Source organism: Aethalodelphis obliquidens, unplaced genomic scaffold (genome assembly GCF_003676395.1).
Source record: "Aethalodelphis obliquidens isolate GAN/ISIS:26980383/991018 unplaced genomic scaffold, ASM367639v1 scaffold98, whole genome shotgun sequence".
NCBI classification, from domain to species: Eukaryota; Metazoa; Chordata; class Mammalia; order Artiodactyla; family Delphinidae; genus Aethalodelphis; species Aethalodelphis obliquidens.
In genome coordinates this window covers 379,028-394,736 of record NW_020838042.1, presented here as the reverse complement: position 1 = coordinate 394,736, position 15,709 = coordinate 379,028, and the positions used below count along the sequence as shown (strand labels likewise).

The 15,709-nt window shown below is 41.0% G+C and overlaps 1 protein-coding gene across 9 annotated transcripts in view; it reads right to left on the bottom strand.

Annotated features, from left to right (window-relative positions):
- Window positions 1-15,709, bottom strand: part of GK (glycerol kinase) — a 76,990-nt gene that overhangs the window by 43,719 nt on the left and 17,562 nt on the right. For all 9 annotated transcript variants that reach the window (XR_003430668.1, XM_027096101.1, XM_027096097.1 and 6 more), the window contains exon 4: window positions 12,443-12,520. Coding sequence is in view for 8 of the 9 variants with exons in the window: in XM_027096101.1 (XP_026951902.1) it covers window positions 12,443-12,520 (78 nt within the window). In the remaining variant the exon portion in view is untranslated. The remainder of the gene's footprint in view (window positions 1-12,442; window positions 12,521-15,709) is intronic.

Here is a 15,709-nt window from a genome sequence, read left to right as displayed (position 1 = left end):
GATATTAGTCCCTACTACGAATAATATTTTTATATTAAATCATGAATTGTGCTCTACAGAAAGCTACCGATATGAGGGTCATATTGCACTAGGCTTTCCGTGTACACCAATCAACTTCAATAGTGAGTGACGAAACCTGGACAAGAAGAGGGGAAAGAGCTGGGCCATCCTAGTTAGGCCAGAACGTTTCACCGGTAACATTAGTGAAATGTGAATACGAACACACTAAATATCAATTGATTCAAGCCTTCCCCCACTCAACATCTGAACCACCTGTGTAGTTTTGTGCTTCTTTATCAATTTAGTCTATGGTGCATTTGTAAACCCAAACCTTCTTTTCAATACTACTTAGAAGACAGCAAGGCCTGTAGACCACTAAAAAAGAGTTGGTTTTGGAAGGAAAAGGCTTAGAAAAAGGTGGAGAGTGGGGTGGAGGGAATCCTTTGGAAAATAGTGATGAAGATAATGCTAAGAGGGAGAGAAAAAAGTGCCAGAGGGATGAGGAAAACTAAAGGTAGGGGAGAGAAGTCAAAGGCCTGCTTCATTCAGATCCAGGGCCACAAAGCTGCTGCGATCCACCTGTGAGGCCATCATGGTAAATGGCTGCATCATGGCACAGTGACTGGGAAGCAGGGATGCATTTTACCTATATCTCAGATACCACACCAGTGCTCACCTCGCCTATCACAGAACACACACATGAATTCTTAAAACAATACGAAACTTCTAAAACAGGCCACCTCTACTCTCATAAGCATACCATTATAAAAGATGTCAGTAAACAAATACACCTTTATTGCGAGGAAGAACAAATAGCCTTTCTCAGTCTTCTTCACCTAGCCTATTTCATGGCCACTAATAGGCCCCTGAAATTCTCCTCTCTGTTACTGTACTGGGGGTGCGTGGATTGCTTATCGAGGACTCCGAGCCATAAAAATGGCGACACAAAAGGCAATTAAAAAAATGTAGACTGCCCCTCTCATTTGCTTGCCTATAACAAATACTGCTCATCAGTTATATAATTTACTAAGTAAAGAGAGAAGAATGAAGAGGAGCAGGATAGGCCTTCAGTGACAGATTTACAAGAGAGAGGGACAAGGAAGGAAGAAAACATGGGGGGGGGGTAAAAGGAGAAAACCCACAGACTCTGATATAAAAAAAGACAAAGAAGCTCAAAGACAAAGACATGTAAAAATCTGATTCTGTTTCCATCAATCCCACCTTGTGTTGTTTTAAGATAAAGCTGCTAAAGATTTAATATTGTGTTGATATTCTCAACTGAAAACTTGCACGGAGATATGACACCTTAGTGTTTTCCTAGATGGAATAAAACTGGAGGTAGAATCTACCCTTGTCATTACTTAGTGGCTTCTCTTCCCAGCTAATTACTCTTCTGTCCTCCTTTTCTATGCCCCTTCCTCGTCTAGCCTCCAAATTCCTATCCCTAGCCTCTGTGTCACAAAGGCAAGCAAGGTGATTGCCTGGTTTGTCACTATATGCCTAGGGGTCATCACAGAACCTGTCTACAGAAAGGTACCTAAACTTCTGTTGAATCAATTAATTTTACCTTCATTCCTATGGTGAATTCTTCTGTAATAAACTGAGACTGACTAAGTTAGCAACTTTTAAGTCTACATTTTGAACAACCTCTTTACAACACAGCTACAAATTCTAACTGTCCAGAAATGAGCTTTGATTGCAAGTCCAATATTAACCTTGTCCAAGAAAGAAAGCCATTTTTCTCCCACGTTGGTACTCTTTCAGTATTACTTAATTTCCTTCTGTTCTCTCAGGCTAAAAATCTTGCAGCTCTGTTTTATTTTACCCTCAACTTTATGCCCTATTCAATTTCCAAACATACCAGCTGCATCCTTCCTCTGAAAGGTCTGGCAAAGTTGTCTCTCCATTCTTACACTCTAATCCCATTAGCTCATTAGCAGTCTCAATTAACTCCTTTGCTAGATTTTACTGAAGAGAGTAATCTTGTCCTTTTTAATATAATTATTTACATGTCTGGATATAAATGCTTTCTATTTGTCCTTCCTTCCTGTTTCTACTCCTTTTTCTTTCCTTCTTTTTCACAGTCATTCCATTTTTCCCCTTTATAAGCCTGTGACTTATACACTATTCACTCTCTTACTGCTTACCCTAGAGATTACAACATGCATCCTTGACAATACTGGGACCACAAGACACTTTAACCTCATTTACTCCATATTCCTTTCATGTACTACTGTTGCCATGTAATACTTAAAATTTTAATATATTTTGAATATCACAATACATTATTTCCTTATACAGTCAAAATTCATTTAGATTGACCTACATATTTACTACATTTATTATCTAGATTTAAATCTATTTAAATAGATTTAAATCTATTACCTAGATTTATTATCTAGGCCTCTGCATTCCTTCCTGCATTGCCAAATTTCCACCTGAGAACATTTTTTTCCTTCTCCCAGAAAAACATTATTTATTTATTTAATTTATTTATGTTTTACATCTTTATTGCAGTATAATTGCTTTACAATGGTGTGTTAGTTTCTGCTTTACAAGAGTGAATCAGTTATACATATACATATGTTCCCAAATCTCCTCCCTCCTGCATCTCCCTCCCTCCCACCGTCCCTATCCCACCCCTCCAGGTGGTCACAAAGCACCGAGCTGATCTCCCTGTGCTATGTGCTGCCTCCCACTAGCTAGCTATCTTACGCCTGGTAGTGTATATATGTCCGTGCCACTCTCTTGCCTTGTCACAGCTTACCCTTCCCCCTCCCCCTCCCCATATCCTCAAGTCCATTCTCTAGTAGGTCTGTGTCTTTATTCCTGTCTTACCTCTAGGTTCTTCATGACATTTTTTTTTCTTAAATTCGATATATATGTGTTAGCATACAGTACCTGATTCTCTCTTTCTGACTTACTTCACTCTGTATGACAGACTCCAGGTCCATCCATCTCATTACAAATAGCTCAATTTCGTTTCTTTTTATGGCTGAGTAATATTCCATTCTATATATGTGCCACATCTTCTTTATCCACTCATCTGATGATGGACACTTAGGTTGTTTCCATCTCTGGGCTATTGTAAATAGAGCTGCAATGAACATTTTGGTACATGACTCTTTTTGAATTATGGTTTTCTCAGAGTATATGCCCAGTAGTGGTATTGCTGGGTCATATGGTAGTTCTATTTGTAGTTTTTTAAGGAACCTCCATACTGTTCTCCATAGTGGCTGTACCAATTCACATTCCCACCAGCAGTGCAAGAGGGTTCCCTTTTCTCCACACCCTCTCCAGAATTTATTGTTTCTAGATTTTTTGATGATGGCCATTCTGACTGGTGTGAAATGATATCTCATTGTAGTTTTGATTTGCATTTCTCTAAGGATTAATGATGTTGAGCATTCTTTCATGTGTTTGTTGGCAGTCTGTATATCTTCCTTGGAGAAATGTCTGTTTAGGTCTTCTGCCCATTTTTGGATTGGGTTGTTTGTTTTTTTGTTATTGAGCTGCATGAGCTGCTTGTAAATTTTGGAAATTAATCCTTTGTCAGTTGCTTCATTTGCAAATATTTTGTCCCATTTTGAGGGTTGTCTTTTGGTCTTGTTTATGGTTGCCTTTGCTGTGCAAAAGCTTTGAAGTTTCATTAGGTCCCATTTGTTTATTTTTGTTTTTATTTCCATTTCTCTAGGAGGTGGGTCAAAAAGGATCTTGCTGTGATTTATGTCACAGAGTGTTCTGCCTATGTTTTCCTCTAAGAGTTTGATAGTTTATGGCCTTACATTTAGGTCTTTAATCCATTTTGAGCTTATTTTTGTCTATGGTGTTAGGGAGTGATCTACTCTCATACTTTTACATGTACCTGTCCAGTTTTCCCAGCACCACTTAGTGAAGAGGCTGTCCTTTCTCTACTGTACATTCCTGCCTCCTTTATCAAAGATAAGGTGACCATATGTGTGTGGGTTTATCTCTGGGCTTTCTATGCTGTTCCATTGATCTATATTTCTGTTTTTGTGCCAGTACCATACTGTCTTGATTACTGTAGCTTTGTAGTATAGTCTGAAGTCAGGGAGCCTGATTCCTCCAGCTCTGTTTTTCGTTCTCAAGATTGCAATGGCTATTCGGGGTCTTTTATTTCCATACAAATTGTGAAATTTTTTGTTCTACTTCTGTGAAAAATGCCAGTGGTAGTTTGATAGGGATTGCATTGAATCTGTAGACTGCTTTGGGTGGTAGAGTCATTTTCACAATGTTGATTCTTCCAATCCAAGAACATGGAATATCTCTCCATCTATTTGTATCATCTTTAATTTCTTTCATCAGTGTCTTATAATTTTCTGCATACAGGTCTTTTATCTCCTTAGGTAGGTTTATTCCTAGATATTTTATTCTTTTTGTTGCAATGGTAAATGGGAGTGTTTTCTTGATTTCACTTTCAGATTTTTCATCATTAGTGTATAGGTATGCCAGAGATTTCTGTGCATTTATTTTGTATCCTGCTGCTTTACCAAATTCATTGATTAGATCTAGTAGTTGTCTGGTAGCAACTTTAGGATTCTCTATGTATAGTATCACGTCAACTGCAAACAGTGACAGCTTTACTTCTTCTTTTCCGATTTGGATTCCTTTTATCTCCCTTTCTTCTCTGATTGCTGTGGCTAAAACTTCCAAAACTATGTTGAATAAGAGTGGTGGGCTTCCCTGGTGGCGCAGTGGTTGTGAGTCCACCTGCCAATGCACGGGATGCAGGTTCGTGCCCTGGTCCGGGAGGATCCCACATGCCGCGGAGCAGCTGGGCCCGTGGGCCATGGCCGTTGGGCCTGTGTGTCCGGGGCCTGTGCTCCACAACGGGAGAAGCCGCAGCAGTGAGAGGCCCGCGTACTGCAAGTAAAAACGAAAACAAACAAACAAGCAAAAACATAAAAAATAGTGGTGAGAGTGGGCAACCTTGTCGTGTTCCTGATCTTAGTGGAAATGCTTTCAGTTTTTCACCACTGAGGACGATGTTGGCTGTGGGTTTCTCATATATGGCCTTTATCATGTTGAGGAAAGTTCCCTCTATGCCTACTTTCTGCAGGGTTTTTATCATAAATGGGTGTTGAATTTTGTCGAAAGCTTTCTCTGCATCTATTGAGATGATCATATGAGTTTTCTCCTTCAATTTGTTAATATGGTGTATCACGTTGATTGATTTGCATATATTGAAGAATCCTTGCATTCCTGGAATAAACCCCACTTGATCATGGTATATGATCCTTTTAATGTGCTATTGGATTCTGTTTGCTAGTATTTTGTTGAGGATATTTGCATCTATGTTCATCAGTGATATTGGCCTGTAGTTTTCTTTTTTTGTGACATCCTTGTCTGGTTTTGGTATCAGGGTGATGGTGGTCTTGTAGAATGAGTTTGGGAGTGTTCCTCCCTCTGATATATTTTGCAAGAGCTTGAGAAGGTTAGGTGTTAGCTCTTCTCTAAATGTTTGATAGAATTTGCCTGTGAAGCCCTCTGGTCCTGGGCTTTTGTTTGTTGGAAGATTTTTAATCACAGTTTCAATTTCAGTGCTTGTGATTGGTCTGTTCATATTTTCTATTTCTTCCTGATTCAGTCTTGGCAGGTTGTGCATTTCTAAGAGTTTGTCCATTTCCTCCAAATTGTCCATTTTATTGACATAGACTTGCTTGTAGTAATCTCTCATGATCTTTTGTATTTCTGCAGTGTCAGTTGTTACTTCTTCTTTGTCATTTCTAATTCTATTGATTTGAGTCTTCTCCCCTTTTTTCTTGATGAGTCTGGCTAATGGTTTATCAATTTTGTTTATCTTCTCAAAGAATCAGATTTTAGTTTTATTGATCTTTGCTATTGTTTCCTTCATTTCTTTTTCATTTATTTCTGATCTGATTTTTATGATTTCTTTCCTTCTGCTAACTTTTGGTTTTTTTAGTTCTTCTTTCTCTAATTGCTTTAGGTGCAAGGTTAGGTTGTTTATTCAAGATGTTTCCTGTTTCTTAAGGTAGGATTGTATTGCTATAAACTTCCCTCTTAGAACTGCTTTTGCTGCATCCCATAGGTTTTGGGTCCGTGTCTCCATTGTCATTTGTTTCTAGGTATTAAGTAGTGTATTGTTTAGCCTCCATGTTGTGTTTGTATTTTTTACAGATCTTTTCCTGTAATTGATATCTAGTCTCATAGCATTGTGGTTGGAAAAGATACATGATACAATTTCAGTTTTCTTAAATTTACCAAGGCTTGATTTGTGACCTAAGATATGATCTATCCTGGAGAATGTTCCATGAGCACTTGAGAAAAATGTGTATTCTGTTGTTTTTGGATGGAATGTCTTATAAATATCAATTAAGTCCATCTTGTTTAATGTATCATTTAAAGCTTGTGTTTCCTTATTTATTTTCATTTTCCATGATCTGTCCATTGGTGAAAGTGGGGTGTTAAAGTCCCCTACTATGAATGTGTTACTGTCGATTTCCCCTTTTATGGCTGTTAGTATTTGCCTTATGTACTGAGGTGCTCCTATGTTGGGTTCATAAATATTTACAATTGTTATATCTTCTTCTTGGATCGATCCCTTGATCATATGTAGTGTCCTTCTTTGTCTCTTCTAATAGTCTTTATTTGAAAGTCTATTTTGTCTGATATGAGAATTGCTACTCCAGCTTTCTTTTGGTTTCCATTTGCATGGAATATCTTTTTCCATTCCCTTACTTTCAGCCTGTATGTGTCTCTAGGTCTGAAGTGGGTCTCTTGTAGGCAGCATATATATGGGTCTTGTTTTTGTATCCATTCAGCCAATCTGTGTCTTTTGCTGGGAGCACTTAGTCCATTTACATTTAAGGTAATTATCAATACATATGTTCCTATTCCCATTTTCTTAATTGTTTTGGGTTCGTTATTGTAGGTCTTTTCCTTCTCTTGTGTTTCTTGCCTAGAGAAGTTCCTTTAGCATTTGTTGTAAAGCTGGTTTGGTGGTGCTGAACTCTCTCAGCTTTTGCTTGTTTGTAAACGTTTCAATTTCTCAATCAAATCTGAATGAGATCCTTGCTGGGTAGAGTAATCTTGATTGTAGGTTTTTCTCCTTCATCACTTTAAATATGTCCTGCCACTCCCTTCTGGCTTGCAGAGTTTCTGCTGAAAGATCATCTGTTAACCTTCTGGGGATTCCCTTGTGTGTTATTTGTTGTTTTTCCCTTGCTGTTTGTTTTTGTCTTTTTTTTTTTTTTTGCAATACGCGGGCCTCTCACTGTTGCGGCCTCTCCCGTTGCGGAGCACAGGCTGTGGATGCGCAGGCTCAGCGGCCATGGCTCATGGGCCTAGCTGCTCTGCGGCATGTGGGATCCTCCCGGACCGGGGCACAAACCCATGTCCCCTGCATCGGCAGGTGGACTCTCAACCACTGCGCCAGCAGGGAAGCCCTCCCTTGCTGCTTTTAATATGTTTTCTTTGTATTTAATTTTTGACAGTTTGATTAATTTATGTCTTGGTGTATTTCTCCTTGGATTTACCCTGTATGGGATTCTCTGTGCTTCCTGGACTTGATTAACTATTTCTTTTCCCATATTAGGGGAGTTTTCAACTATAATCTCTTCAAATATTTTCTCAGTCCCTTTCTTTTTCTCTTCTTCTTCTGGAACCCCTATAATTCGAATGTTGGTGCGTTTAATGTTGTCCCAGAGGTCTCTGAGACTGTCCTCAGTTCGTTTCATTCTTTTTTCTTTCTTCTGCTCTGCAGTAGTTATTTCCACTATTTTATCTTCCAGGTCACTTACCCGTTCTTCTGCCTCAGTTATTCTGCTATTGATCCCATCAGAGTATTTTTCATTTCATTTATTGTGTTGTTCATCATTGCTTGTTTCACCTTTAGTTCTTCTAGGTCCTTGTTAAATGTTTCTTGCACTTTGTCTATTCTATTTCCAAGATTTTGGATCATCTTTACTATCATCATTCTGAATTCTTTTTCAGGTAGACTGCCTATTTCCTATTCATTTGTTAGGTCTGGTGGGTTTTTATCTTGCTCCTTCATCTGCTGTGTGTTTTTCTGTCTTCTCATTTTGCTTATCTTGCTGTGTTTGGGGTCTCCTTTTTGCAGACTGCAGGTTCGTAGTTCCCGTAGTTTTTGGTGTCTGTCCCCAGTGGCTAAGGTTGGTTCAGTGGGTTGTGTAGGCTTCCTGGTAGATGGGACTAGTTCCTGTGTTCTGGTGGATCAGGCTGGGTCTTGTCTTTCTGGTGGGCAGGTCCATGTCTGGTGGTGTGTTTTGGGGTGTCTGAGGACTTATTATGATTTTAGGCAGCCTCTCTGCTAATGGGTGGGGTTGTGTTTCTGTCTTGCTAGTTGTTTGGCATAGGGTGTCCAGCACTGTAGCTTGCTGGTCAGTGAGTGAAGCTGGGTGCTGGTGTTGAGATGGAGATCTCTGGGAGATTTTCACCATTTGATATTATGTGGAGCTCAGAGGGCTCTTGTGGACCAGTGTCCTGAAGTTGGCTCTCCCACCTCAGAGGCACAGCACTGACTCCTGGCCGCAGCACTGAGGGCCTTTCATCCACACGGCTCAGAATAAAAGGGAGAGGAAGGAAGGAAGGGAGGTAGGGAGGGAGGGTGGGAGGGAGGGAGGGAGGGAGGGAGGGAAGAAGGAAGGAAGGAAGGAAGGAAGGAAGAGAAGGAAGGAAGGAAGGAAGAAAAGAAAGAAAGAAAGAAAGAAGAACGAAAGAAAGAAAGGAGGGTGGGAGGGAGGGAGGGAGGGAGGGAGGAAGGAAGGAAGGAAGGAAGGAGGGAAGGAAGGAAAGAAAGAAATAAAGAAGAAAAAATAAAGATAAAATAAAATAAAGTTATGAAAACAAAAAATAATTATTAAGAAAAAAAATTTTTAAAGAAAAAAAACGGGCAGATAAAACCCTAGGGCACATGGTGGAAGCACAGCTATACAGAGAAAATCTCACACAGAAGCATACACATACACACTCACAAAAAGAGGAAAAGAGGAAAAAATCATAAATCTTGCTCTCAAAGTCCACCTCCTCAATTTGGGATGATTCGTTGTGTATTCATGTATTCCACAGATGCAGGGTACATCAAGTTGACTGTGGAGCTTTAATCCGCTGCTTCTGAGACTGCTAAGAGAGATTTCCCTTTCTCTTCTTCTCACAGCTCCCGGAGCTCAGCTTTGGATTTGGCCCCGCCTCTGCGCGTAGGTCGTGGGAGGGTCGCTCAGACGGGACGGGGTTAAAGGAGCAGCTGCTTCGGGAACTCTGGTTCACTCAGGCCGGGGGGAGGGAGGGGTACTGAGTGCGGGGCGAGCCTGCGGCGGTAGAGGCCGGCATGACGTTGCACCAGCCTGAGGCACGCCGTGCGTTCTCCCGGGGAAGTTGTCCCTGGATCCCGGGACATTGGCAGTGGCGGGCTGCACAGGCTCCCTGGAAGGGGGTGTGGATAGTGACCTGTGCTCGCACACAGGCTTCTTGGTGGCAGCAGCAGCAGCCTTAGCGTCTCATGTTCGTCTCTGGGGTCTGCGCTGTTAGTCGCGGCTTGCACCCATCTCTGGAGCTCCTTTAAGCGGCGCTCTTAATCCCCTCTCCTCGCGCACCAGGAAACAAAGAGGGAAGAAAAAGTCTCTTGCCTCTTCGGCAGGTCCAGACTTTTCCCCGGACTCCCTGCCGGCTAGCCGTGGTGCACTAACCCCCTGCAGGCTGTGTTCATGCCGCCAACCCCAGTCCTCTCCCTGCCCTCCGACCGAAGCCCGAGCCTCAGCTCCCAGCCCCGCCCGCCCCGGCGGGTGAGCAGACAACCGTCTCGGGCTGGTGAGTGCCGGTCGGCATCGATCCTCTGTGCGGGGATCTCTCCCCGCTTTGCCCTCCGCACCCCTGTTGCTGTCCTCTCCTCCGCGGCTCTGAAGCTTCCCCCTCCGCCACCTGCAGTCTCCACCCGTGAAGGGGCTTCCCAGTGGGTGGAAACCTTTCCTCCTTCACAGCTCCCTCCCACTGGTGCAGGTCCCGTCCCTATCCTTTTGTCTCTGTTTATTCTTTTTTCTTTTGCCCTACCCAGGTACATGGGGACTTTCTTGCCTTTTGGGAGGTCTGAGGTCTTCTGCCAGCGTTCAGTAGGTGTTCTGTAGGAGTTGTTCCACGTGTAGATGTAGTTCTGGTGTATCTGCGGGGAGGAAGTTGATCTCCGTATCTTATTCTTCCACCATCTTCTTTTCGTAACTCCAGAAAAACATTATTTAGTTTTTCTTTTAGTCGGGGTTTGCTTGTAATGATTCCTATAAGCCCCTGTTTGTCTTTGCCTTTATATTTCACCTTCATTTCTTAAGGATATTTTCACTAAATATAGAATTCTAGGTTCACGTTATTGTCTTCTAGCACTTTAAAGATTTCGTTCCATTGTACTCTGTTTCTTTGAGAAATCAGCTGAAAGTTTTAGTGTTGGTCTCTTGAAGGTCATATCCTCTGGCTACTTTAAAATCCTTCTTTTTATCTTCAGGTCTCAGCATATGTTTGTATACGGCTTTATGTGTATTTATCTTGCCTGGGGAATCATAGCGCTTCTTGAATTTGTGGCGTGATATCTTTCAACAGTTTTGAAAAACTTTTACCATCTATCTCTCTTTCCTTTTCGTTTGGGTCTCCAATTACAAATATGTTGGACCTTCTTACCTTACCCCATATTTCTCTTAGATTCTTTTCTGTATTTTCTAAACCTTTGTCTCTCTGTGCTTTAGTCTAGATATTTACTTCTGATCTCTCTTCCAGTTCAGTAACTCAGCTGTGTCTAATACGATGTAAAACTCATCAACTGAGTTTAATACAGTCCTAGAATTTCGATCTTTAAATTTCCATTTCTTTGCTAAGATTATCACTCATCTCAATGAATTCCTTGAACATGTAGATGATGGTTATTTTAAAGTCTGATAACTCTAATATCAGGATTTCTTATTGGTCTGCTTCTAATGTCAGTTGTTTCTTTTGGTTTTCAGTCATTCTGTTTTGAATACCTGATATTTTTTAAATAGAAAACTAAAAAGTGTAGAAGAAAAAGGAATGAGTAAATAAGCACATCTCAAAAAGTTTTTCTAGTAAAATATTTACTGACATCTTTCACTTATGCATAACTTCAGCTAACCTAGTTGCATTATTTTAAAATGATAACTCAAAGTCCAAAGCTGCATTTTTACAATTCCAAGTTTAGAGTTTAACAGAAACTTTCTGGTTCCTGTGAGTAGGCCCTTCCTTTCATGAGGGGGAAAACAAAAAGTAAAACCTTAACTAGTATAAGAAGTTGGCTAACATTGGTCTGTGAAAGAATACTGTCCTAGATACTAGCCATTAAAATTGTAATACCCTGCTTATATTCAAAATGCGCTGCTCATGAGAATGAGAACAAAATAAAGCTTTAAAAGAGGTACTTTTGTGTAAGAGAACCTTTGGTGCAATTCTTTGACCTTTTTTGCATCTTGAATTTTTTATCACAGATACAGAAGACATACTAAATGCTTTCTTATAACACAATAACATTAAAGACCTTCATTTTTTATAAAGATTATTTCCAAAGGAATTCACACTACTCTTACAAGGCACCTTGTTAGTATATTTTCTGCTTGAATATCACTTTTTTCCAATCAATACTAAAGTAACTAAATATATTACTAAAGTAACTGTAAAGTAAAAAGAGCTCACTCTATAAATCATCCCATCTCTGACAACTTCTGCCTCCACTGTCCAACCCACAACCTGTTACTTTATTGACTAAAAAATTGTGCTTTGCTATTTGCGACAGAATAACGCCTTTTAGCGACTGTATATTTAGAACAAAACTTTCCTTTTAGCAAGTGACAGTGTCATTCAGTGCTCAACTGTCATGTGCTACTAAGAGTGAGGCTAAAATATACCCATGGTTATTTACATTTAATAAGATGTGATACCTAACGGTGGTATATTTGAGATTGAGCTTTCGAACCCCTGCTGAAATCGCCAAGTTTGTAGCAGAAGGAGCTAAAATTTTGACATTTTATTTTCATAAGCTCAAAAGAGTCGATTCAAATTTCTAGATGGGAAGAACAAGTATACAAGTACTTTATGGAAAGGTAGAGAAGGGAATGGGGACATCTGTAATCTTGATTTTTGAGGGGAAGAGGAGGTGAGATCCCTTTCAGGTGTCAGAAACAGCAGGGATTATAAAAAGTTCTGGTAACAATCACTCATTTGTATAATGCAAATTATCAGGAAGGGGCAAGCATAGGAAAGAGTTAATTCAAATTGGGAATAACTATCTGAAAATGGTAAATATATAACAACTCATTTCTTAGAGGACTCTTCAGCCCAACCCATGAGATTATAGGGAACATGACTACATGCTTTGTTAGCCAGATGTTTTAGTATGACAACTCCTGCAAGTGGAGAAAGGCCTTGAGTTTGACATCCATGCACAAGAGCTTACCCACAGCATTGTAGAGAGGCTCTCCAGTTAACTTGTCCCAGACTACAGTGGTTTCCCTCTGGTTACTGACACCAATAGCTTTAAAGAGAAAGTTAAACAGAAAGGATTAAAAAAAAAAGCAGAAATCTGAGCAAAGTTCTCACTTTTTTTTTTTTTTTACAGGCACAACTAAACATAAAAATTTGAAGAAAAACATTTGGAACGTCTGTGGTGGTATTGAGTTGATTTTCTTTGACTGGCCCAGGAAAAGCGAACCACCAATGTCAACTACTTCTTTTTCTTTCTACAGACTTCTCCCTGCTTCACTACCAGCACACCATAACATGGACCCAGATCAATAGCCAAATAAAAGACTCGCAGGTTGCCTTATAAATAGGGAATGCAATAACTTCCCAACTTTACGATACCCAATTTATCATGCTGCGGAGACCAACAATAACCTCATTCGTTTATTTACTAACTGCCACAAGAAATTTCCCTCCATGTGTGTGTGTGCACACATGCCTGTATTTTGAGAAAATAGTCACAGATAAAATCCTTCATGCTGGGCAAACTCATATTACGCTTAGTTAGAAATTCAGTTTTCTTCATGTATTTTAATAATATGTTACAAGACATAGAGTTTGAGGGACTCCCCTGGTGGCAGAGTGGCTAAGACTCCACGCTTCCAATGCTGGGGATCTGGGTTCGATCCCTGGTCAGGGAACTAGATCCCACATGCATGCCACAACTAAGAGTTCGCATGCCACAACTATGGAGCCCATGTGCCACAACTAAGGAGCTGGCAAGCCACAACTAAGGAGCCCGTGAGCCACAACTAAGACCCAGCGCAACCAAAAAAACAAACAAACAAAAGACATATAGTTTGAATCAGGCATAAGTACAGTATGTGATGGCAATTACATTATACTAACCTATGTACAACTCAAGGGCTACAGTTACAGTAAGTTACTATAAGTAAAATACTATTCCATACCATCTTACTCAGTTCGGCTTGATTCAGCTAAATTGGAGGTTCTCAGACTTGGTTGTACATTAGAATCAACTGCAGAGCTTTTAAAAAATACTGGTGCCCAGGCCCTGACCCAAATCTTCTGATTTAACTACCTGGGGTAGCATCTGAGCATTGGTATTTTTTCTTAATACTCCCCAGGTGATTCTCCTGTGCAGAGTGGCACACACTGGGCTAAAGGATGGAGCTTTTCCACAATTTAAGATTAGGACAGACCTTAAAGGCTATATAATCAACCCACCTTATGCTCAAATCTCTGGAATTGCCTGTTACATGACCATTCAGGCAGCACTTCTAGTGACAAGATACTCACTACCTCTCTCCAGGCAAACAAATCTCTACTGTACAGCTTTGCTATTTAAAAACAATTCGTTTCCTCATTGCTTCCACCTATAGATCTTTGTTACATTCTTTGGAGATACAAAGAATAAGGTGAATCCTTCTTCCACATGTCAGTCTTTCACACTTGAAGCAGCTATTCTGTCCCTCCAGGCTTCTCTTCCCCTGTCTAGGCTAAACAGCCCAATTTCCTTCCCCTGCCCCACCTCCATAGGGCATGGTTTAAAGTCCCTTCACCACCTCTCCTAGGAACATGCAACTAACTGTCCAAATTACTCAAGCTGTACACCCAGAATAAGACATACTAGGAATGTTCTGACCAACAGAGAGCTGAAGGGGACCAGCAGCTAGCTCCCTTGTTCTAAATAATCTTTATCCAATGCAAATATACTTACTTTATTTAACACCTTTTCTAGAGGTATAAAGATGAATGAGATTCTACTACCAGGAAACCTAGAGGCATAGGGTAAAAGGAAGAGATTTGAGGGTGTTTTTTAAAAAATAGAAGGCCAAAAGGTCTGTAGGAATAAAGGAAGAGAAAGGAGAATGTGGGGGGAAAGGGGTCTGGAAATGAATGGGACACGGTCCTGATTGTTGTAGTGACAGGAGGGGATGGGATTAATACACAGGTGGAGGGAGGAGCCTCAGTAGGGCGGAAGGCTATTGCTTCCCTTGTAATGGAGGGAAGGGGGCAAGAGATCCAGACATTAAGTACTGGGACAGGAAGTTGAGGAATTTAGACCCCAGAGCCTCAATTTTCTCTGTGAAGTAGAGCGCAAGGTTATCTGTGAAAGCAGGGACTGTGAAGCTTGGGTGCTATTCAATAGAGCTCAGGCTCTGAAGCCAGACTGCTGGGGTTCAAATTCCAACTCTTCTGCTTCCTAGCAGCATGATCCTGGGTCTCAGTTTTATCTTCTGTAAAATGGAGATGATAAAAGTTCCCATCTTACAGGGTTACAAAAAGGAAAACCTAAGTTAATGCATATTAAAACAGTGCCTGGGACATAGTAACCACTCCATAAATGTCACTTATTGCTGCCATTCATTGTCATCATTGTTACACAGAGGCTGGAGTACCAGTTGCAAAGAATAGGACTGAGCTAAGTGGGACACATAAAGGAATTCCGCAGCAGCACTGTGGGCACAGCAGAGGCCAGAGACCTCGGCGGGACCTTGGCAATGGTTGTTAAGGTGGAGTATTGTGAACGTGATATGTGACAACTTTACAATGAGGGCTCACAATGAATTCATGGTCTACTAAACTCTCCTATTCTTCCCCACTGCATTAATTTCCCATTAACTAGCTGGCTGCTTCCTTAGTTGCCATCCTGGAGTTTCTTTTTTTTATATATAAATTTATTTATTTTATTTATTTATTTTTGGCTGCGTTGGGTCTTCGCTGCTGCCCGCAGGCTTTCTCTAGTTGCGGCGAGCGGGGGTTACTCTTCGTTGCGGTGTGCGGGCTTCTCATTGCGGTGGCTTCTCTTGTTGTGGAGCATGGGCTCTAGGCGCACGGGCTTCAGTAGTTGTGGCATGTGGGCTCAGTAGTTGTGGCTCGCGGGCTTAGTTGCTCCGCGGCATGTGGGATCTTCCCAGACCAGGGCTCGAACCCATGTCCCCTGCATTGGCAGGCGGATTCTTAACCCCTGCGCCACCAGGGAAGTCCCAAGCCTGGAGTTTCTATTCTATGCCCTTCACGCTACCTTTCTTTATTGGCTCATTCTAACTGGTATTCAGAACATTATCTAGAGCTATTTCGATCTGATTCATTAGTCACGGGTTTCATTCTAACCGCTTCTTCTTTCCCCTCTATCTTAATTTGGTTCCTTCATGCCAAGCAAAATTGCTTTTCTTGCAAACAATCGAAGTCCAGTGAACCAGCTTCTCAGGATTCTCTTCCAGCCACAAACAAGTCT